The 23,144-nt window shown below is 46.5% G+C and overlaps 7 protein-coding genes across 7 annotated transcripts; 3 read left to right on the forward strand and 4 right to left on the reverse strand.

Moving 5' to 3' along the window:
- Positions 1-1,266: 1,266 nt before the first annotated feature.
- Nphp3 (Nephrocystin-3) lies at positions 1,267-5,460 on the reverse strand (the record flags this gene model as incomplete). Its single annotated transcript, XM_031148329.1, has 4 exons — positions 1,267-3,703; positions 3,792-3,910; positions 3,981-4,021; positions 4,431-5,460. The coding sequence occupies 4 exons, from the start codon at positions 5,458-5,460 to the stop codon at positions 1,267-1,269; spliced, it is 3,627 nt and encodes a 1,208-aa protein (XP_031006986.1).
- Positions 5,461-6,881: 1,421 nt separating this feature from the next.
- Positions 6,882-8,792, reverse strand: ARS (Arylsulfatase; the record flags this gene model as incomplete). Its single annotated transcript, XM_031148330.1, has 4 exons — positions 6,882-7,289; positions 7,339-7,941; positions 7,989-8,449; positions 8,498-8,792. The coding sequence occupies 4 exons, from the start codon at positions 8,790-8,792 to the stop codon at positions 6,882-6,884; spliced, it is 1,767 nt and encodes a 588-aa protein (XP_031006993.1).
- Positions 8,793-9,217: 425 nt separating this feature from the next.
- fnx2_0 (Vacuolar membrane amino acid uptake transporter) lies at positions 9,218-11,402 on the reverse strand (the record flags this gene model as incomplete). The annotated part of the gene is made up of 10 exons (XM_031148331.1): positions 9,218-9,291; positions 9,350-9,837; positions 9,887-10,017; positions 10,069-10,447; positions 10,498-10,618; positions 10,686-10,783; positions 10,836-10,918; positions 10,971-11,107; positions 11,169-11,274; positions 11,334-11,402. The coding sequence occupies 10 exons, from the start codon at positions 11,400-11,402 to the stop codon at positions 9,218-9,220; spliced, it is 1,686 nt and encodes a 561-aa protein (XP_031006992.1).
- Positions 11,403-14,420: 3,018 nt separating this feature from the next.
- On the forward strand, positions 14,421-15,569 carry swi10 (Mating-type switching protein; the record flags this gene model as incomplete). The annotated part of the gene is made up of 1 exon (XM_031148332.1): positions 14,421-15,569. One exon carries the CDS (start codon positions 14,421-14,423, stop codon positions 15,567-15,569), a length of 1,149 nt encoding a protein of 382 aa, XP_031006967.1.
- A 3,785-nt stretch (positions 15,570-19,354) lies between these two features.
- xecD (2-(R)-hydroxypropyl-CoM dehydrogenase) lies at positions 19,355-20,434 on the forward strand (the record flags this gene model as incomplete). Its single annotated transcript, XM_031148333.1, has 6 exons — positions 19,355-19,377; positions 19,439-19,455; positions 19,513-19,897; positions 19,956-20,062; positions 20,111-20,235; positions 20,288-20,434. 6 exons carry the CDS (start codon positions 19,355-19,357, stop codon positions 20,432-20,434), a joined length of 804 nt encoding a protein of 267 aa, XP_031006968.1.
- Positions 20,435-20,862: 428 nt separating this feature from the next.
- pam16 (Mitochondrial import inner membrane translocase subunit) lies at positions 20,863-21,352 on the reverse strand (the record flags this gene model as incomplete). Its single annotated transcript, XM_031148334.1, has 2 exons — positions 20,863-21,273; positions 21,350-21,352. 2 exons carry the CDS (start codon positions 21,350-21,352, stop codon positions 20,863-20,865), a joined length of 414 nt encoding a protein of 137 aa, XP_031006969.1.
- Positions 21,353-22,091: 739 nt separating this feature from the next.
- yip1 (Protein transport protein) lies at positions 22,092-23,067 on the forward strand (the record flags this gene model as incomplete). The annotated part of the gene is made up of 2 exons (XM_031148335.1): positions 22,092-22,418; positions 22,516-23,067. The coding sequence occupies 2 exons, from the start codon at positions 22,092-22,094 to the stop codon at positions 23,065-23,067; spliced, it is 879 nt and encodes a 292-aa protein (XP_031006970.1).
- Positions 23,068-23,144: the final 77 nt, after the last annotated feature.

The raw sequence follows: 23,144 nt of genomic DNA on the forward strand, positions 1-23,144 counted from the left end.
CTCATGACGTATCCCCTAACTTGTGGCTGGGGCACTATCACGAGAGTCTTTGGCATGTGAAAACTTGCAAATTCATCGCCATCAGAATAATTTACCTCAGAGAAACTGACCCCAGAAATCATAGGAAATTACCAGAAACTACCTGATGGTAGACCACAAAAGCGTTCTCAAGTCACGTGTAATTACCCCTTTCCAAGCCCCACCAACCCCTGAACCTCTCGCTACCCGATGTAGAGGCTAACTCACCAGGCCGTTGGTATTTCTGACCTTGAACTACCAGGTTTGGCTCTTATAACCTGAGTGATAACACAGTATGAGGGGGTGAACTAAGTACTAGGCCAATTATTACTTGTAGTAGTATTCCTTCCGGGTGGGTTCGGGAGTACTAGTGGACTGCGGTAAGCGTTCTCAGGATTCGGAATGGGGATTATTGCTTGAACTCGAAAGCCGACCGTAGTACAAGGAGTATAATTAATACCGTAGCGCCTTGCAGTATACACCTAAGCTAAGGTACCTAGATGCATCGTGAAGGCTCTCTTGGGGCGTCTTGGGTGCAAGGCAGGCAACCAGACCCTTGAATCATCACCATAAACTGCTTCAACACCATTTTGCCCTCGCAGGCCCTCCCAACATCGCTTACAGGCTCTTCCATAATAACTTTCTTTCCACCCCAACCTGCAGACCTGTTCGTCATTTTTCTCATGCATGCATCATTTCGAAGTCATATTCTGTCATTTCATAATGTTCTATTAACGAAAAAATTGTTTCTAGCAAACACTTGAGGATTCACTTACATTTTACCCTCGATAAGTGTTCACTTTTCTGTACTCAAGCGAGTACCCCCACGCATTCCGATGATGAGAACCGTTCCAAAAACCAATTTTCTTCTCGTGCAGTTGGCGATCGTTGTGGAAGTCCGAGAAGTCATTTATTACAAACGTCTTGCTGGAACAACATAATCGATGCAAGAAGACTTCCCATCCTCGTAAACTTCTCACGTTTGCGCAACACTTATGACATCCCAATCCAGAAAGTGAACAATGTCGCAGCCTATGAGCTGTAAGTACGACGCATCAAAGTGTGTGAATCATATATCAAGCTCTTACCGCACGTTTTAACTACCATCCACCAATGCGGGGTCCACTGCGGCAGAGAGAATGGGAGATAAGAAGGTTATAGACATGCGCAGCTATTTCGTGGCATGAGTTAGTAGCTGCTCTCTTTCACATAGCTCAAAGAGTAACTAAACATACTATGTTTAGCTCCTCACATTGCTCCAGACCTCGTTCGACGACGTGAACTCATGTGTTTCATCCAGCGTCGAATCCTCGTAGTAGTGGGATCCTTCCTTTCACTGATTTTATGATGTTCGAAAGCTTTCACCACGGTTATGGTCGAATCATCTCCCCCCTGACTACTTCCCGGAATGCTATCATGGTCACCCTCTTCCCAGTCATTCTTTTCCTCGGACTCTTCTCTCTCCCTCTGATTTCGCCACGCTCTGAATTGCTGTCGCCTTTCTCTCTCTGCCTCCTCTGGTCTTTCGATTGCTGAGAGAATATCGGCAAGTACCTCTTCTGATGCGATGCGATCGTGATCATCGGCTTCTAACGTTTCTTCTCCTATTCGAACCACTTCCTGTATAATCGGAAGCGCTTGTTGGTATTGGCCAGACAGATAATAAGCCCTCGCAAGTCCATGCTGCGATAGTAAGCGGGCAGGATCTTTAGGAGCGAGAATTCTCTCTCTGTTCTGCACAACCTCTTCTAACAGCTGAATTCCTTGCTCTAGCTGTTCATTTCTTATATAAGTTTGTGCTAGTTCATGCCGCGATGCTAAGCGTTTAGGATGGGTAGGAGCGAGAGTTCTGTTATTGATTTGCACAACCTCTTCAAGCAACTGAATTCCTTGCTCTAGCTGTTCATTCTTTATATAAGCTCGTGCTAGATTATGCTGCGAGCCTAAGCGGTCAGGATGGGTAGGAGCGTAAATTCTCTCTCTGATTTGCACAACCTCTTTAAGCAACTGAATCCCTTGCTCTAACTGTTCATTTTCTATATAAGCTAGTGCTAGATTATGCTGCGATGTTAAGCGTTCAGGATGGGTAGGAGCGAAAATTCTCTCTTGGATTTGCACTAACTCTTTAAACAGCTGGAAAGCTTTCCCTGGCCGCTTATTATATGTGTATGCCGTGGCTAGCTCGTGCTTCGACGACAAGAGACTTTCATTTTCAGGATCTAATATATCTTGCTGTATTTGTATGACTCCCTCGAGTACCTCAACCGCCTCTTGATATTTGCCCTGTGTGTCTAGTGCAGTGGCTAGGGCGTACAGGGCCTGCAGGCGCTGTGGGTCGTCTGGCTCCAACGCGTTATCGTCGAATGAAATCACCTCTTTAATAAATCGCAGTTCTTCGTTGGAATTTCCAAGGTGGCCATGACAAATTGCATAAAGATAGAGGATGTGTCGCCACTTTAGTGAGTTCGGTGGGATTTCAGGGCATTGTAGAGATGAAATAAGATCCAGCAGACGTAGAGCGCTGGTATCATTGCGTTGACGGTAGAGTATCCAGAAGAAACGGTCAAATATCCTACATATTTCCAGGGTGTTCCGTTTCCGTGCCAGAAAATAGTCTTTCGGTCGAAGACTGATATTGAATTCTACATGGGGCTGAATATTATTGAAGTAGTCTGAGTAATGCAGATCGTCGATTGAAAGTGCTAGAGTTGCAGCTGCAGTACTCCATGCCTCATCCTGCATTTCAACTTCTAGTCGGTCCTTCGCCCAAGCATGAACAAGTGGATGCATTGAAATGTCATAGGTATCCGGGTGTACATTTACCAAGGAGAATGATAAAAGAACATTCCTTGCTTTTCGCATAGAGAAAAGATCCAGTTCCTTACTCGAGGGCAATGGACGTAGGAATTTCTGTAACCGGTCTGTATGCCATGAGGAAAGTATGTATGTGCTATCTGGTTCATTCCAATTAACGTGCTTAAAAAATAGCGATTCCCCCCAAGCTCTAGTAAACATGTCTTCCGATACAGCTTCTCGATGGAAGTAAGCTAGAACTTGGAGCAATTCGAGGGCATCCTTCGCTGCTGGTTCGTGTGAAGCGTTGATGGCTTTGGCAGAGACCTCAAAAGTGGCATATACATCCCCGTATACAGAGTTTGCCTGGTTTGGACGTTGACTAAGAAGCCTGGCTCGCTGAGATTCAAACATCGAAGCGTACTCATCAAGTCTGCAAAGCCCTTGCCTAATGAACGCCCCGGCATGGACTATGGACAGGATGTGTTGAGCCAAGGACTCATCTCCAACTAGTGTTTGGGCCACTTCCAAGTTGTGTGGGTTTCGTTCTGCTTCTGCAGTCTTAAGCAATAGTTCCACTGCATCAGGGAATTCCAGCTTCTCGAACTTCTCGTATCCGGTGCATTCGGAGCCATAAATCTTGCAGCCATCGTTGCGTGTGGTCATAAGGATGCAACTCCCTTCCCCGGAAGGTAAAAACTTGAGATAGTCGATATTTGGATCGTCCGCGTTGTCGAAGATCAAAAGCCACTTCTCAGCTTGGTTCTCAATCCACGCTTTTGCCTCCTTAAAGGTAATGTCCGGCATCGCGGCAGCTTCTTTGACAATATCAATGAAGCCACGACGAATACTCTCAATTGATGATGCATCAACCCAGAAGACACCCCAGAAGCTTCAGATAATGGTATTAGCATCGGGAATAGCATTCTGAAATAGGAAACCTGCCTTTCTCTGTTTTCATGGGCGAATCTTAAACAGACCTCACTCTTTCCGGCGCCACCCATTCCATATATGACGAATCTTCTATGTTCAAATTGCCCTGCGTTCTCATCGTTGCCACAAAATGTCTTTTTGAGAGTTTTAAGTATTCGTTCTCGACCTGTGAAAAATGGACTGACGGGGTGGAGACCAATCCAGTGGACATTATCTTCAGAAATCGATTAGCTTACTTGTATCTCAGAGTAAACGCCATTGCCATAGATGAATAATACTGCATTGCAATTTGAAAGTGCTAAGTAAACGAAATAAAAACAAAGAAAAGCACAAGATTTGAAGATATTCTCTAAGAGCGGGACACAGTTTAAACTGTTGGCGGTCACCAGTAGCCAGGTAAAGGATACTTAGAGTTATTTCAGAACAGGTAACAATCGCCAACTTGATCACAAAGGCAAGGGTGTAATATCCTTGGTATTGTTTTGTTTACGAAAAAGACATATCTGGACGCAAGTACTCAACAGTTGTACGCTGGTCCAACTTTGAAGTAATTATAACAACCGCCCTTTCGCAAAATACAGTTCCCATAAACTCTTCTTATAGCTCTTCAACTTAACAGACGCAGCAAATGAATCACCACAAATTTGCGTACTCTCCGTTCCCTCATGAAACTGGAAATTACTCACTCCTAACAGGTTTCAGCTTTGACACCTCCTCCGGTGGGATAATTTTAAGCAGCGTCTTAGCATAAGCGGCAGCTACTGATGATGCGTAAGATTGCCATGCATAAGTTTTGTGGGAGTCCGAGTAGTCGCTAATTCCACGTATGACAAGACATGGAAAGTCATCCATCAGGCCGAAAGCTTCCATCTCGAAGCATATCACATTGTCTCTTTGTGCAAGTCGATCGCGCTCCAAGGCATTCTTCACCACCGCATTTCCCGAAGCAATATTGCCGTAATGGATTCGTGGGTTTTGGTGGTTGCGCTTGCGGCGATCTATGGTGTTGGCCTTATTCGTCTCGTTCTCACAATCGCAGGCAGGAGTTTTGATGTGGGTATAGCTTGCTCGAAAGAGATTATCCACCAAGTGCGTAGGGTATGTTTGTGCTTGCATATCTCCCTCCGAGTCCTCTACAGGCTCGACTTCGCTTAAAATCCTCGAAATATCGTTCCCCACTCCCGATCTTGACTGCAGATTGCGCACTGCAGTAAGTAGTAAAGATGGCGGCTTGTTCAGCGCCCCTTTCCGGCGCAATCCTTCAACTTCCATTCGACCCAAGTCGTACTGGATGACTCCGGGTCCTTGATCCGTTGGGATCGACACGACAATATCTCCAAGTCGAATGTCAACTTCTGGGGGGTTGGGAATGCCACCACCTATCCCAACCATAAGCCAAAACCTTACGTTTGGGAAAGTAACCTCTAAAGACTTGGCCGCTACTGCAGCTTTGACACCACCGAGCTCTGGAAGGCAAATCATCACCACGTTGTGCCCGCAGATGCGACCCAAGTTGTAACTGTTTTCGTCATGCTTTGGTCGGCTGCTAAGTTGGCTATGCTCAACATCGAAGAGACGGCGAGCAGTCCTCAACTCGACAGGGATAGCGCAGATCCATCCAACAGTGTATTTATCTGCTGGAAGTTCGAGGATGCTATGCGCCTCTCTCGCACCATCAACCCGCTGGAAATCACTCTTTGGCTCGGTCAAAGACATGGCGGAGATAAGATTCGTTTGGTTTGGAGAATGGAGATGCGATGGGAGGTAAATATGAAGAAGACTATGTATGGCACCAGCTGGTGGGACTCCTGACTTCCGTCGAGGACAGTGCTAGCAGGGTCACCGGAAAGCTCGACCTCGGTTTAGAAAAACTGTAATTAGAAGAGAAGCATGGAAATTTGTTGGAGAATTGATGTTTAAGTCTTGTAGTGTTATCTGCTATAGCAATTGTTCAGAAAGAAGGCTGGCGGCTGGAGCGCTGATAATAAGCCGCAGCTGAGAATACGCCCGATTGCAACCCAAATTCAACCGGAGGCGCATCACCGGGCGCAGAAGTTGACAAATAAAAGGCTCCCATGGTCAAAAAGCTCCTAAGTGGTGTGAAGATCCCAAGGCTTTGTCTGGGTAGGGCTCTGGTGTGCTTATCAGCTAATGCAGTGACCTCCTTTGGGGCAGACTTGTGGTTAAAAGGAAATATGCGCAGCGTTATCAAAGAACAGAAGCATAAAAACGCTGAACATAGCAGCAGCAAAATATACTCAAACCCCGAGCAATGAACAGACACTTATTGACTTGTACCCGGTAAATGTATATATTCTCCCCAACGCAGGTCGTCTGAGATGTAGTGGAGATTGGATGGGTACCGAAACGCTCGCAAAGTTCGAGCCTTGAGGCTGGCGGTAATATGAATACCAAAATAGGTACTTCAACTGTCAATGAATCCCATAAACCTTTACCTGAATTTATGCTATAAAGGACTTCAAGACGACTAAACGAGAAATCTGGGCAGGCAGTTCCCTGGCCACCGGCGAACTGCAACTGAGGACAGTAAGCTGAGCCTTCTCTGCTTCAGGCGGTCTAGAACATCACATCTACTTAATTTGCGATTTTCGGAGAATGAGATAATCAGAGTTGACCATGAAATGTACCAAGCGGGGCTGTATTTAGAAATTGACCCAAAGAGCAAGACAAAGTTGGGCTGCGGACCGCAACTAGAGATATGAATGTGCTGCCAATGAAGGGAATCATCACACGAACCAGACTTCAGGAACTGCGAGCTTTGTTCAAAGAATATGGTAGTAAGCTTAGTCGTCCACATAGGAAAGCGTGTAAGGCTTTGGCTGACCCTCACGGATGATACCAACAACCAAGAAACTTCCAAAATGCGCCTCCTCCGCCTCGATCTGGATTCTAGTATCATTCCTGCTATCGCTTGTATCGTAGGCTTCGAATCAGGAGACTGTGATGGCTGTGGCTGCGTATGCGGCGGTGCTTGTGGTTTTTATTGCTAGTACGCCAACGATTACACCGTCGTAGTGACAGAGAGAGAAGGGTGGGGGGAGGTAGATGGAAGTTTTCAGATGCGAAGATGCACGAGGGAAGAACTGTTGACTTCCGCTAGCTACTTATTTACCTTTTCATGTCCATATGCTCCAATCTTGCCCGTACTCCAAGGGATTCTGACTTTCGCTACTGTCCTGCAAAGGAAAACCACCATGACTTGCACCTTGCCCAAAAACAAATGGAACCTGGGGTCCCTCACTCTCGACAATGTACCCAGGCTCGCATTTGCTGAATGAAACTTTCGGTTGCTCTTCATAGAATGTATCTAAGCCTGACTTTAATGCGCTTGGGAGATCCGATACATCGCCTTGAGGATGCAGCACTTTCCAAGGATCAGTGCAAGAAGATGCCTTGCAGGACTTGAGAACCATCATGAGAGTATCAAGACGAGCTGTGATGTCTTTGATACCCCGCCCCAAGATTCTGTACTCTGAAGAAAGTTGTTCTGGGACTGCGAGGTTGTGCATTTGTTCTGGATCGCGCTGCGACGCTGTTAGCGAAGTCTTGATGAAGAAATATCGGCCTATTTACCGTCATATCATACAGCTCTGTCTCGTTAGTACACCAAACAGAATAGTACAGGTTATATGTATCGCCAATAAGACGAAGTGCTTTGTATGTATTGTTGGCATAGATAGTAAACCTACCACCTTCGGTCCCGTGCTTGCCCTCCGCGATACCCCTTCCCCAATATTCCACATTCACATGCTCGGTTTTGCCCTTCTGTTCCTCCGTGAATGGAATAGGTAGACCATCAAAATCGTGGCGAAGTTCTGCTCCTGCGATTTTCAAGAGCGTAGGCGCGAGATCGGTGTGTGAAGTCACAGCGTCAAGCACTTTCCCAACCCCGATGCCCGGACCTCGTACGATTAGGGGAATGTTGATATCAGTTTCGTAGCCACATGTCTTGCCGGGATGCATACGGTGTTGACCGATGTGAAAGCCGTTGTCACTGGTGTAGAAGATATAAGTGTCATCCAGGACACCATTGTCGCTGAGTCTTTGGACAATCCCTTCGACCATCTCGTCAACGGATTGGAGGGCGCGAAGGCGAGCACGTCCAAATTCATCGTTGTATTTGATTACTGTGTCGTTCAGCTGTGGAAGGTTTGCGATCCAGTTTGCTCCACTTGGCTTTGAGGCGTGTCAGTTCTGAACGAAGTGGATAGGGGATAAATTACCTTGTCGGGGTTGAAGTTCTTTGTTCTAGGAATTTTGTAATCTTTAAATAGATGTGCGTGTCTTGGAGCATATTTAGGTTCATTAAAATGAAGTTTGCCCATTTGAACATCACTGTGGGGTGCAATTGGAGCAATTGCCAGGAAAAAAGGTTTCTCGTCCGAGATAGCTTCCTCCAGGAACCCAAACGCCTTATCCGCAACGACGTCTGGCGAATACTGTCCAGTAAAGCTGATAGGTTTCTCACCGTTTCGTGAAAATGACGCATTATAATATGAATAAGTGTATGGGTCGAGCAGGAAGTCCGACCCCGTGAACCCTCCTGCAACTGGGTTGTTGTAGTTCTCGATGGTGTGCGAATTGAACAACTTGCCCGTATAGTAGGTATTATATCCAGCTTCCTGCAGCCATACAGGAAGGTAATCGGTATTGTAACCTTGACTTACAAACTTAGGATATCCACCTAAGCTGTTAGCTGGCGCATAAAATGTTCTAATTGCAGGTTACTAACCATAGGGAGGCACGACGTCTGTGACATTTGTGTTGTGGGCTGCTTTTCCCGTCCATAGGTTGACTCTTGACGGACAGCATAATGCAACAGTGCAGTAATGTCTTTTGTAGATTGTGCCCTCATTTGTGAGGTATTTCTTCACACGAGGCATATATTCCAGAGAATCCAGATGCAAATCCTGATCATCCGTTATGATGAACACAATATTAGGCCTTTTTGCTTCCGCCAACTGTGTTCCAAGCATTACGCTGAGAATGATCAGCAAACATAGCAGTTGAAATACAGCCAAAAGCATCTTGGTCAATTGACATTGATGCACTTGAAAACACCAGACTTCGGGTCACGGCCTCGCTAGGACGATGGGTTCTGCACGACTTATATATATCTCTGTCCCTCCGTAGCTGTACTAGTTGGAGATAAAATTGGTGGCAGGTATGGACACTACCGATACCCGGCACGCTTGCAGGCAAAATAATTGTTTTGATGTTAACACCCCACTTTTCTCTAAATCGCGACAGTCACGCCGAAAAGCACGCAATCATCAGACTGATCAAAATCTAACTACTTCTTAATATATAATCAGCTTTGAGGTATAAATCGTCACTTAGCATTTTTAAAAGTTTTGGCTTTCCAGTTTGTTCTCAGCAGTCCTAATATGCTTGCTTTTATATTTTCAGTAATGATTTAGGCGATCAAGTTTGACCTTACCTTGCCTTCTTTTCAAGATCGAAGTTTATGTTCTCTTACTAACAAAGATACGGCGAAAGAGGAAGCTGAAAATATGAGCGAGACCACTGTAATAAAAAATAGAATTAGTTCGGATAAGTTAAGTGAAAAAATTGGAGGACTTACAGAATGCTGCCCTGAATCCAGTGAGATATCCATCAACGACAAGACCATGAATGTATCCATCGAGGCTATTAACATAGCCCACATCTGACAAAGCTCGGTGTGCGATCTTGAATGTTAGTTTGAGGCTCGCGTTGCACTTTTTGGATGCACTCACCTCAAGTCCATTTTCGACACCATTCAAGGCATTTTCCAGCCCCTTTTTCGTCCACCATTGGAAGACGGCACCAGAAACGCTTATACCGATCACACCACCAATGCCGCCAGACGTGTAAAGCCCAGTACCAGCAATGGCCATCTCATCTTCTGTTACCGATGCTGCCAAAGCAATGAAAACTGCAGAATAGACAATTCCTGTACCAAGACCACCGGGAAAGACGTAGAGTGACTCCCAAAATTTCGTATGACCTTTCCAGCGAACTATAAGGAGTGTATACGCGATAGACGAGAGACCTCCGGAAAGCACGATGGGCAGCTTGTACCTTCCACTCCTATGGAATGTTTAGCACTTCATTGGTTGCGATGCCTCGGTCTTCTCACCTATTGATATATGCACCAGTGATCAGTCCACCAATAGTGTTACCAACAACAGCGGGCACCAGGTAAGCACCCGCTTCCCCGGATTTGGCTCTCTTAGTGACCTGAAAGTACAGGGGTACGCTGGACATCATCTGTCAAAATATTAGCCCTTATTTTGGAGTTGCGTATCTGTTTAGACGTACCGCTAACTGTGCTGCCATTTGACAAGCCAGAATAATATATGAGGTACACGTATCCAACTTTGTTAGCAGATACAAGGGAAAGATAGGCTCCTTCGCCCACAGTTTCTCGACCAGGCAGAAAGCAATTATCAAGGAAATGGCCACTACAGCTAAGACAATGGGCACAAGATTAGACCAGGACTCGGCATTGCTGAAGAAGTTCAGAGCCAAGAGGCATGCGATTATCGAGGCCGATAAGAACGCTGAACCGATGAAATCGACTCTTTTCAACTTTGTCCACGGAGATTCTTTGATGTGCCCTTCCCGTTTCGGGACTTCTAATTTCCATGCCACTAGAATTATGGCGAGAAGGACTATGGGGCACTCGGAGTAGAAGGACCTGATTGGTTTATTTAGTAACTGGTTAATTCATGGCAGACATGAAAATACCATCTCCAACCCAGCGTCTGGGCAATATATCCACCCAAAGGGCCTCCAATACTTCTGCCAGTCGTCTGAATCACGTTGACATAGCTTCGATAGGAGGCGACGTCTTTCAAGGGAACGAGGTCTTTGATTATCAATCAGCAATGTCTCATGTCTTGTTGAACATCCAGCAAGCCAAAATGTAGACAAACCGGAAATCAGAATGGAGACAAGAGACACCATTCCAGCACCCCCTGCGCCTCCAACCACCCGACCAATGATAATTTGAGTCATAGAATGCCCTGAGCCACTGGAATGTCTGTAAATGTTTGATTTGGAAAAATGGATGATGTTTGACTAACGAAATGATGCATCCAAGTCCGAAAATGGAATATGCCGTCAACAAGACAGGTTTGCGGCCAAAAATGTTGCTTATCTTTCCATACTGCAAAAACCTGTCAGTATATGGGTATGGTGAAGATGCTGTAACTACTCACAAGAGGCTGCGCTGCACACGAGGCTAGCAATGCAGCAGTGAGAAGCCACCGACCGCTTTCAAGATCATTGAAATCGGAGGAAATCTTTCCATATGTTGCTAAGACAAGCGAAGTATCGGAATTGGCGATAAAAACACCTGAGGACAAATGTGAACATCTAAGGGTGTTCGACTAGTAACAGAATTTGAATCTAAATACCGACGAGCAGGACTGCTATGATTCCAATTTTGCTCTTTGGCCGATCCTCTTTGGGACCTTGTCCCTCCCTGATAGAGCCATCTTCTATATCGGTGTTCTGTCCTGCCTAATAAAAAGAACGCGTCAATGATCATTTACAGCCATGCTTCTGATAAATTAAAGTACCTGAAATATTTGCGAGCCGAGGTCTGCTTCCGGGATCAAAGGCGTTGTCTCCTCACTGGTAGAGATCATTGCTAAAGATTTCTAAAAGACCTAACAGCAGAAAGAGAAAGAACCCTTTATGCCACTTACGAACAAAGATAGACGGAAACTGTGAAGAGATAAACACCGGAAAAGAAAACATAGTGAGAATTCGGCGTCCACACGTCTGCAAGTACCCAATGATAACAGCCCATGATCTTGATAAAAACCGGCCCCAAAATGCTGGAAACCGTACAGAGTCTCTGCTGCCCAAGACAGGAAAGAATACGCTCCGTATGGTCCCGATTGGTGGGGGATAATGTCGTCTTTGTGGGGACTGATGGCGATATTGCCAAACACGTGATAGTTCCGTGCACAATATGCAGGCCACTGCCAAGCGGTTCAGGGGTTGAAAAAAGTGTACTGTATGTACCATCCGAGGGTCTGGGAACTGGAACTTAGATACATCTTCATTAGTCTTGAATCTAGTCAGTCTTGTCTCTTTTGAGGAAAAAGAATAAGTGGATTAACTTCAAGATTTGTTGTGCAGACGTCTTGGAATCAGGAAGGAAGATCTTATTTGGCCTCAAGATTTGAACTAGGGCTCAATTAGGCCATAGCCTTGTGGGGTCTCAAACTGACAATATACCCAGGTAGGGTGTACCTGCACATACTCAAACTCCTCAGAAGGTACAATTATCGATATGGAGCTCAACTGCCAGCAACTTGCTGGTAAGATATGACCAACTGAAGAGCGGATAAAGCTGTAGGTACTGATCAATTCACGTGACCAAAGTTCAACCTCAATATTTTCTCTCACTCACGGCTCCACGACCATGACCAGGGCTGACTATGACTGTCAAATAAGCGAGCATGAACTTTGACGTCGTTCAACATGAACCGTCTTTCTGGTTTGAAGTCTCCGTGGATGCGGCCATGGAAGCTTGTGTATACTGTGATCCTGCTGATCGGCTTCGGGTCATGCCATTTCGACCGTGGAGAAAGGTATTGGTCTGGACGTCCTCAGCCAATTGGTATCGACTTCTCCCAAACCCGCCTGTGCGTTCTTCTTTGAATTGGGTCCCTACTTATAGCGCTAACAGTCGTGCCTTTTATAGGCTTGCAGTGTATGCTGATGGCCCAGATAATTTCACGTTGATCGGTGACGTGACTGGCGTCTCCAACACCAGTTCAGAGCATTATGACTATGCATCATATATGTATGTGTTTTACTACAGAAGAAACCATGGGACGAGTGAATTACCCTACATACCCCATGAATTGGTGCAGGAACCCTGGTACTGGGGAGTTGTTTCGAACGGCATGTCCTGGATGAACGGTATTGGCGAAAGCGCCTACAACAATGTGCCGCCTATTCTCCGAATTGTTCTTGATTACATCCGTTTCCCAGAAGACTCTGATGTCCCTTGGAAACCTCAGTCGAAGTATCGACATTTATTGCCAAAACTACGGAATAGGCGTCTTCAAGCAAGAATTTCGAAGCGGTTTCAAGCTTCTGAGGGACCCCCAGCATTAATCAGAGACAATTTTGTATCGGTATTGCTTGAGCTTCTTGAAACACTCAAACGAGTGTCCCTAGCAGATCACAATATCACTATTACGTCAGCTACCATATCACGGCCTTCGTGGGTGTCCACTGAGCTCAATTACCTCTTCGATGAAGCCTGTCTATTAGCAGACATAGAAGTCCTGGAGCAGCCCCACAGCCGGGTCGACATGTCTACCAAAGAGGTTACGTCAGGGAAGTCAGTCTTGGTTATAGACCACGGATACTACCATCTTGACATAACTCGGCAAGTCTGGAACGAGGAGAATAAAGCTTTTCAAGATGAGAGTTCTTCTCGCGAGAATGGTAGGGGTCTCGTTCAGATGTTGCTACCATTATCGACGCGAATTATCAGCTCCTGGGGTTCAACAAACTACACCAGTAGTGCCGGAACAGGAGGAATGGATTGGGTTGGAGATATAGGCATGGTAAAGATTATGACGCAAGTTCAAGAATCCAGATTGAAGCTCAAGTATCGCTATGGTTTGGCTCAAAATGTTGAGTTCGCGAACGAGTCCACTACAGTGAACTTGACAGACCGAACTGGATACTCGAGGATTCTCAATATGAGAGGTCAAGATATTCTAGATGCTGAGGAGGACTATGTAAAGAAAGTGAGCGAGATGATTAAAAGTGGGCAAACTCACTGGGATTCTGTGTACGAGCTGTCAGGTCTATCTGCCCTACCTGCTTCTGAAATTACCTAGCTTACACGTTTTTTAGAATCTGACGAACACCGACACTTGTTCAGCAGTGAGACAAATCCTTTTCACCAGAACTTCCCCACCAACGCTTTGGAGATTTTACAAGGCATCCCCCCACCTGCCCATTTAGGTTCGTGGCAAAAGTCCGTGGATAGTGTGGTTGTTCTCGATAACAACTGGGACGAGTCCCTGCTACACCGGGCCGCGGAGATGGCTTTCAGATGGAACGAGACAGTGGAAGATGACGGTGTTTGCGTTCCATCGGTTTTGCTCGCTGCTCGGGGTGCAGCACTAAGAGCAAGGGAATGGGGAGTGTACTACGAGGGATGGAAAAGAGAAATGGACTACTACTATAGGTTGAGTCGAGAAGAAGCCTATGAGCAGAGTTGTGAGGATGATGACGGAGAATGTGATGAAGACGATGAGTTGTAAATAGCCTCGCCTCAGAAGAGTAGGCTAGGATGTATTATCTTCTAGACACACCGATGTCTGTACATAAAACACTTCAGACGAAGTTGTATTCTATCACTATGTCTACCACCAGCTCACAACTAAATGTTGGAGGGCACGAAGTTATAACCTAGAGGCATACTTTCCTTGAAGAAAGTCGATTATATAGCCTTCTCTGAACTATGATTAAAGAGGTATTTCAAACATAATACAGATGATAGAGATGGCATTCCCTTAGCTCTAGAAAGTGATGTGAGCCTCGTTTCGGAGGTAGATATCGTGATCTCGCGTTTGAGAGATTTGACGCGACGCCACTCTCCTCTTCTTACACCTCTCCGTAATACAACAATGGACGACGACGACGAATACGGTGCTGATGCAGACTTGCTAGCAGCTCTCGCTGAATCCGCAGGCGTTGCTCCTCCACGCATTCAGCAGCCCGCTCCACAGCGTATTCAACAGCCTACCCCTCAGCGCCTCGACCGCGCCCCTCCCACGAACAACGCGCCAAGTGGCCCCAAAGTCGTTCAGCCAACTCCTCAAGCCATTGCTTCGCGATCTACAGGCTCTTCAATACTGGTATCGCTGCGTCAAAAGGGCAATCCCATCCTCACGAATCTACGGTCGTTTGCGTGGGAATATTCAGACATCCCCGCAGACTATGTCCTCGGAACCACAACATGCGCGCTCTTCCTTTCTCTCAAATACCATCGTTTGCACCCCGAATACATCTACAATCGTATAAAGAACCTTCAGGGGAAATACAATCTGCGGGTCCTGCTTACGATGGTGGATATTGGCAATCATGAAGATAGTCTGAGGGAGTTATCGAAGACGAGTCTGGTCAATAATGTTACGGTCATATTATGTTGGAGTGCTGCAGAGGCAGCTAGGTACTTGGAATTATACAAAAGCTACGAGCATGCAAATGCGGGAGCGATCAAGGGGACAGAAAGCAAAGGCTATGCCGAGAAGATGGTTGAGTTCATGACTGTTCCGCGAAATATCAACAAGACGGATGCTGTGTCTCTAGTCAGTGCATTTGGCAGTGTCAGGGCAGCAGTCAATGCTCGACCAGAGGAAATAGCCGTTGTTGCTGGATGGGGTGAGAAGAAGGTCAAGAGGTGGTGTAGCGTTGTTGATGAACCCTTCAGGGTCCGGAAAGCTGCTAAGAGGGGACTGGTCAGGAAAGAGACAACCCAGGATGGGGAAGGGGTCTTAGATCGAGCTCTTCCGCTAAGTATGGTTCCACTGAGAGAGGTGCGTACTGTCAGCGATGAGCAGCTATCGAAGGGGCCAGAGAACGTCGCAGAGCCTGTTAAGGAACAGTTTCAGATTTGGGATCCAGATGACGATGACGAAGAAGCCTTGGCTGTCGCTGCTGCTGAGGAAGAATCACGTTCGAGAACAGAAAAGAGACTGGAACAGGCTAGGAAAGACGATGAATTGAGTGGCGGAGTTGCCGCTGCACTTGCCAAACTTCGAGAAAAGGATTGATACTCCCTTGAGAGGTATCCTCTCAACGGTCTTCAAATATTATCGTTGTGGCTATATATCATCTGGTGGCTGCCAATGCATGAAAGTTCACAACGGCCGAGGTCAAAGAATATTGAACGGAATAGAGCGCCTATAGCTCAGAGCCTCAGACAGGGTGACTAAGGAGAAAATAGTTGGAACTGGGCTGCAAGTGATGGCGGCATGGCTACAGGTAAAAGCCAACGCTTTTGTGTGTAATTCCAACCAGGAGAGGAAATGTCATTTTGTGAGCATAATATACTGCCGCATTAAAGCATCTCTCTGCATCTATCAACTCGGCTATCACATCTTGTTGTTCTTCAAGACATACAAGATCGAATTCAGTTCGAGTTGCCTCTTTAATCTCTCCTATTCCGTCCGGGAAGCGTTTGGCACGCTCGTGCTCGTACAATTCATGAAAGTCGTCGTGCACATGCTGCGCGTCTCGCAATCGGATTCTCTGCCCCCTCAAGGTTCATTGCTAGTTCCCAAGCGTTTTCGACTTCCTGTTGAGCAACCTCACTCGGTGTCAGTTCTCTCGTGGACTCTGTTTCTTGATATTCTTCAATTATGTTCGATTCAGCCGGCTCAGCGCCATAATTCTTCTTGGGAATTGCTTCGAGAAGACCATTTCGGCCCAATACTCCTTTCCAGTCTCGGTGAAGGTCTCCTTCTCGCTCCTCGAATTCTTTCCTTGTCTCAGCGAGGGCCTTAACCCAATTGTCTTTTTGCTGAATACACTCCGCTCTCAACTCGTTTCCGACATCTAAACGACTTAAGAGTTTGGATTCGTCACCAGTTTGGTTTCTATCCGAGGCACGAAGTGCCTCTTCCGCCTCAGCAATCATGGTATCCGGTTGTTGCAGGCGACTTTCGGCTTGCTCAATCTCTGCTATGCAATGCTTGATTGTCTCTTCGCCTTGGAACACCTTGTTCCACTGCTAGAAACGGTTTTTGTCAGTGTCGCTACCGAAATCATCTCCCCATCTGTGTCTCTAAGAGTGACGATGTCTAGAAATCGGGCTCGTGGAAGAGGATCGACTGGAGAAAGCGAAGATCTAAAGACCTGAGATGTAGCATTCTTGTCAGTTTCTTGGATTTTCATACTTTCTGCTAAATGGGGAGGTGTCAAATTTTGCACTGGCTCGTCCGTAATTGAAGGCTCCGATGTTGTCCTGTAGTGCATTTTTGAGAATGGATGGTGTTCTCCTTGATAAAATATTCTCGGTGCGCTGTTTCGACGCTGGGGTACTTTCGTTCACGCTTCGATAAGGTTGGAGCTATTTCTCGCTGAGAAGAATGAGTGATGCTGGGGGGAAGCGGGGCGGGGTTGGGGGGTTGATCGGCTTCTTCTTGGAACTTCTTGCTTAGTCCATACATCTTTTACCCTCGGTATATCGAGCCTTTGTGTACAATTAGATCAGGATTTGCAACTAACCTCTTCTATTCAGCAGGCAGACAAAATATGTATTCACTCCGTGCAAGCACCTTTGTTTGATTTTGTTTGACAAAGAGATATGGTGCGAGTTTCGCCAGTTTAGAATTCTTTAATTCAGCTTTAAAGCATTGCTGCATTGTCTAAATCCACAACATTTGTTACAATTGAATTGTTTTAGAGCCAGAGTTTCATTATTCCTTGAAAGACTTCCCCCATCTTATTATGTAACAAACATTAACACGGATTCCTTCCGACATATTTAGCAAACTTGAAAAAAGTTCAGTCCAGCAAATATCTTGCATTTGAATATATCCGACCAAATATTGTTCAAAGTAAGCGAAAGAATCCCTAGGCTTCAGGGTTATCTCGAGATCATTTTGTTTGAGTAAGTATGGGCCCAAGAAATCCCCAAGCCGGTCCCTCAATTTTGAGCAAATCAACTCCCAAGACGATTGCGAAGCAGCCGCACAGTACTGCCGCCGCCGCAGAACAGAAACAGCAGATTTTGGCATTGCGTTTGGCACCAAAGCTGGCCGCTCTTAGAAAGGACACACAGGAACGCATAGCTGCCGAGCAAGCCTTAGATAAGTCTCCTTCTGGTCCGAGAAAACCCGAATCAACTTCGGGAAGATTAGTCACTAATGGCCAGAGCCAAGCCGTCCCCAAGACAAAACAGGATCAACCCAGTGCAGCCTTCGAGATTGCAAACAAAGTGCTGCATTTAGACTCACCACAACAGACTCAAAATACCGATTATCAGAAACTAGTCCGGCCTATAGCGTCTCGAACTCGAGAGGCTGTCTTCCATCCTCCTCGCGCACCTTCGCCAACAAATTCTAGCTCTAGCTATAGTGATCTTCATGAGAGCACTGTTCAATATCTCACTGATGGCGTCCACAGTTACAAAGAGTACGAAGTTGGCGTAGTATTCAGCTTTGCAACCCATGAGCATCATTACGATCAAAGTCAATTAGATATTCAAGATGATAGTACAATGACCTGGGTCGGTGTTGTTAATTCGAAATATAGAAAGCACGTGGTTGTGCGTCGCTATAAAAGTCATGTTGTCGCGCTGCCAATCTTCACCTACTGTGGAAATGGGCTAGCTCGAAAGAAAAACAAAAATGAGTACATCTCGATCCGGGATCTCGATAATAAAGAACACGCAGCTGGGGCTGAAACAAAACATGGCATACTATGGGCAGAAGTCAACCCTACTCTTAACAAAGAAGGTGCCAGTCCCTGGCATAGGATGAGTAATGTGACTAGTGTCCAGTTCACAAGACCTCAAATCCATATGATGAACAGCAAAAGCACGATATATGGGAAACTAGACCTAGATTCTAGAATGAAACTCAGCAAACTATTTTTGAAAGCAATGGAGGCTGACAACGATGGTGTTGAGACCCCAAGCGCGCCCATCAAGACACATCCGACGGAGTCGGTTGTGGAACCCACCCCAGAATTGGATTTCAAATAACTTAGTAGCAGTATAATGCTAACTTAAGCAAGAGTTCCATCTGGTATATATAATCCGAGAAGACACATTTCTTGGTTCAGAGTTCTCGAGCTGAGACTTGGCAAGTGCTGTGCTGGTCACGTACTAAGTTCGAGCCTGTGTCCTTTTTTAATGTTTTTGTTTCCAAGCATTCCTATAAAATCCTTTGGAAAAAGCCTTTACATCTGCTAAACATATTAATTTCGAGATCTCCTTAAAGCACTTGATGAACAAATGTGAAAATTAGAAGTTGACCTTCAATATTCAGACCATCCAATATCAGAGAAATGACATAGGAAAATATGAATAGCGGGGATGGACGCGGGGACCCTGGTTCAAGCCCGCCTCATGGGGACAGATTAGAACAAGACAGAGTGATAACAGTGGGACTTTCAAAAAACTGGCAGTAATGGTGAAAATATATCGCACTGGATAGCCGGAAAGGAATGCTAAACTTTCGCCATGAACTGATCTTTTTGTGACTGACACGCAAGCCTCGTCGGTTGCACCGGACCGTGATTTGGATATTGCACCGTCCGATCCTGATAATAGGCGTGTGGAAGTTACTGCAAGGTAGTAAGTTACCGAGGTCGTTACAATTAATAAGTAGCAGCTCAAGGAAATCCAGCGAGTAAGAGCTGCAGTATCCATAGCAATATTTGAACGATGAGTTTTCCGGGCCTATTTGCATTCTTTAAATAGGGACCGGATGCACGATCAACGCTCTTTCCAAACTTGACGATATTTGAGAACCGCGAGAGAAAAATCAAATAAATAAAGTCTACCTATCCACTAAATATCTCCACGAGATAAAAAATCGAAGTTTGCACAATGCCGGATTTCTCCCCAGAAAGGTCAGCCACTCACTTACTTCCCCGCATTTCATAATCCGGGGTCCGACTAACCTCGCAATAGCGTCGCCTTCATCACTGGTACGACCTACAAACAACTCATGAACTCCCCGTTAACCAACTGAACCAAAAAAACAGGAGCCGCCTCAGGAATTGGCCTCTCAGTCGCCAGACGTCTAGTAGCGGACGGAATCAAGAAAATCGCCCTCATCGACCTCAACGCGGATGCACTAACCGAAGCCTCCAACTCGCTCACAGAAATCGATGCGTCTGTGACCACCCTTCGCCTTGCAGTCGATGTCAGCAAAGAAGAGCTAGTTGACAAAGCAGCAGAGACTGCGGAGAAGTTCGGTAGGATTGATGTTTGTTTGAACGCAGCGGGGATCGCGGGTAGAGCTGCGGGCCTTGCGGATTTGACGGTGGGGGATTTGGATAAGGTGCTTGATGTGAATTTGAAGGGGGTGTGGTTTTGTGAACGTGCGCAGATCAGGCAGTTTTTGAAGCAGGAGATGAGGGATTTGAGGTGAGTTTTTATGATGTGCCATTGTCTTGACTTCAGTGGATGGCTGATTTGGGGATAGCACGGGACTACCGTTCAAGACAAGGGGGAGTATCATTAATGTTGGCTCCTTGATAAGTCTTAGGGCTGTAGTTCCCCGTCTCTCTTCTTATACCATAGCCAAACATGGTAAGTCTCCCTCTAAGAACTCCTTGAGTTGGAACTGAGTAAGAGAAGGCGTGGTTGGACTCACGAAGCAGGACGCTGCCGACTATGCTTCCCAAGGAATCCGGGTAAATTGCTTCTGTCCAGGTTGGATAAAAACAGGCATCATTGATGTCAGACCTGAGACTGAAAAATACGTAAGACGTCTTCCGTGTCTTTTTAAGGTTTCATCTGACTAACACTTGCTAGTATGAATCTGTACTTGCGAGGGTCCCGATGGGACGATGGGGAGAACCTGAAGAGGTGGCGTATTTTGCTAGTTTTGTTTTGAGTGATAAAGCTAGTTTCATTACCGGCGCTTCTCTTTCAATTGATGGAGCTCTATCGGCTCATTGATTGGCAAGATACCTGAAGAACACTGCGTTTTATCAGCGAAGGGTGTGGCAGGGACTCTGGGAACTTACTAGTGACTTAATAATTGACGAGATTTCCTACAAAGTGTATGCAATAGTTGATATCTCACATCGTTTGCCAGACATGATATTATACATCTTCATCCATTCATGTCCTATATCGTACATCTTTCAAGGACCATCTCGCTCTATCGCCAAACGCTGACCAGACACCATATATTACATCGTATTTCCCAAACGCCAGGCTATGTCGAAATGCAGAGTGAAGAGTTCCAGACCATGCTCGGGTTGAAGGTAGCCCACACAGACGGAAGATTCGTACAGACGCCCCCTTCTTTCCAACACCAAAATCATCCACCAGGCTCGTCTTCTCACCCAGCATCATTACTACCCCATCAAACAGCGGCAGTGCTACCGGTTTTTGAACACTTTCGGCTTCCACCCTTCCTTCAGCTCCGCTTCCCGACTCGCCTCCTCTTCCGCCTGCCGCACCTCGCTCTCTATCCTCTCCCGCGCCCGTAAAATCTTGCTCTGCAAATAGAAGCTCCCACCATTCTTCGGTTCATTCTGATCGAATAAGCGCTTGAACCTCTCGGCGACCTCCTCCATATTCGCTTTCCCCTGCTGTGGCGGCTTGACGTTCAGGATCTTGCACGCTTCTTCCAGCGTCAGACCATGGGAGGCAAAGGTGTGCGCAGCGTTGGGATTGTTTTGAGCTTGGGCTTTGGCGTATTTCGAGGCTGCTTGGGCTTGTTTCAGCGATGCAGAGGCTGCTCGTCCGAATACCTTGGAGCCGGTGACGATGGCTCGGACGATATGCTCCTGATAAAAGGTTAGTATGGTAGGATAGTATGATGCGATTGAGCAGCGCGGAGCGAGAGGAAGAATCGAGGCATACCATGATGAGACGAGGATCTGTCGGTCTTGAGCAGAATGACTGCTTCGCAACCTTTGGAATAAATGTGGCGATGGGTTGGAAATGAGGCGACGGTTGAATGCTGGAAAGTCCAACAGGACATCCTTAACTTTTTTCATTAGGTCGGGGGCGACCGTCCCGGATACATAGCTGCTTTAACTAAAACCAGGCGCCTCTTTACGCACCTTTTACCCCCTGATTGGTCGCTTATTTCAGGAGGTAGATTGATCGTCCTCATAAGCTTTTGTCTAAAACAATATATTTCAATATGATATGATATAAACGCTATGGGTACTTCAAGTGTCTTTGCAATATAATAGCAGTTGGGTTAAGTAGTGGATCATTGATTGAACTACAAAGGCTCTGAGTACATCTTGTATTGCCCGGACTTGGCGATAGCCATGTCTGATTCAGACTTCCGTTTACAGACTCACCTGGATTTATTTCGGTACTGTTTATAACTTATGCTAGACCATGTAGAAGAAATACGGAGTGAATTGTAAGTCAACATTGGTATAAAGTTGTACTCTATCTATTCCAACACGCCGCTGCTTTATAAAATATGCGTGGCCGCTTTTCACTACCGCAACCTCAAGAAAACACGTCGAGCCAAAAAGTCACATCTACCTAACCTCACCTCAACACCTGGCCTCTCCCTAATTACTGCTAGCAGACACAGCCGTTTCTTTCTTTCTTTCTTTCCCATTACAACTTGTTCTCCAATATGGCGCAATTCTTCCAACAACCCCCACCGCAAGCACCATACGGCGCATCCTCAGCGCAAAACCTCCAATTTTACCCATCTTCATACACACCGAATCCCGTCTCCGGGCACGCCACTCCCTCACAAGCTGCATATGGAGGATATGGAGCACCAGCTGGCTCACCTGGATATGGTGTTCCAGGCGGAGGAGGGTTCAACTCAGGTTTCGGCGCACCGCAAGGAGTTAGTGGGCGCATGGGAGAGCAGGGCGGTTTGAGAACAGGCTGGTTGGCTGCGTTTGGGACAGAAGGCTATGATGGTGAACCACCTCTATTAGAAGAGCTGGGCGTGAATTTCGCACATATACAATCCAAAGCACGTCCCCCGTCCCCTCATCCCATCACGTCCCCCTCCATAACCATTGATTGTACTAACCATAACACAGACATTAGCAGTCCTAAACCCCCTCGCAAGGATAGACCAGCACATAATGGACGACTCTGACCTCGCCGGCCCAATCCTCTTCTTCCTCCTCTTCGGGACATTCCTTTTATTCTCAGGAAAAGTGCACTTCGGATACATATACGGCCTCGCGCTCTTGGGCTCCATCATGCTGCACCTAATCCTCTCCCTCATGTCGCCTCCCCTCGAAACAAGCTCAACATCCGCGCAACAACAAGCACCGCAACACCTCTCCTCCACGCTCACATTCCCGCGCTCGGCGTCCGTGCTAGGCTACTGTTTGCTGCCGCTCGTCCTGACGAGCTTGGTTGGCGTGGTGGCTCCCATGGATGGCGTGCTGGGGTATGTATTGACGAGCGCGGCGGTGAGCTGGTGTACGTATAGCAGTAGTGGAATGTTTTGCGCGGTGGGGAGGATGAGGGGGATGAGGGGCCTAGTGGCGTATCCGTTGGCGTTGTTTTATGTGGGCTTTGGGATTATGGGAATTTTTTCGAGTAGGGGGAGTAAGGGGTTGCCCGGGAAGACTATGCCTTAGGATTGGTGTAAGGAGCGGGTTGTGTAAGATTAGAAAACGGGTTTGTGCGGTGGGAAATATGGATGAAAATGGGAGGG

The sequence above is a fragment of the Lachnellula hyalina genome (genome assembly GCF_007821495.1).
Source record: "Lachnellula hyalina strain CBS 185.66 chromosome Unknown contig00035, whole genome shotgun sequence".
NCBI lineage: Eukaryota > Fungi > Ascomycota > Leotiomycetes > Helotiales > Lachnaceae > Lachnellula > Lachnellula hyalina.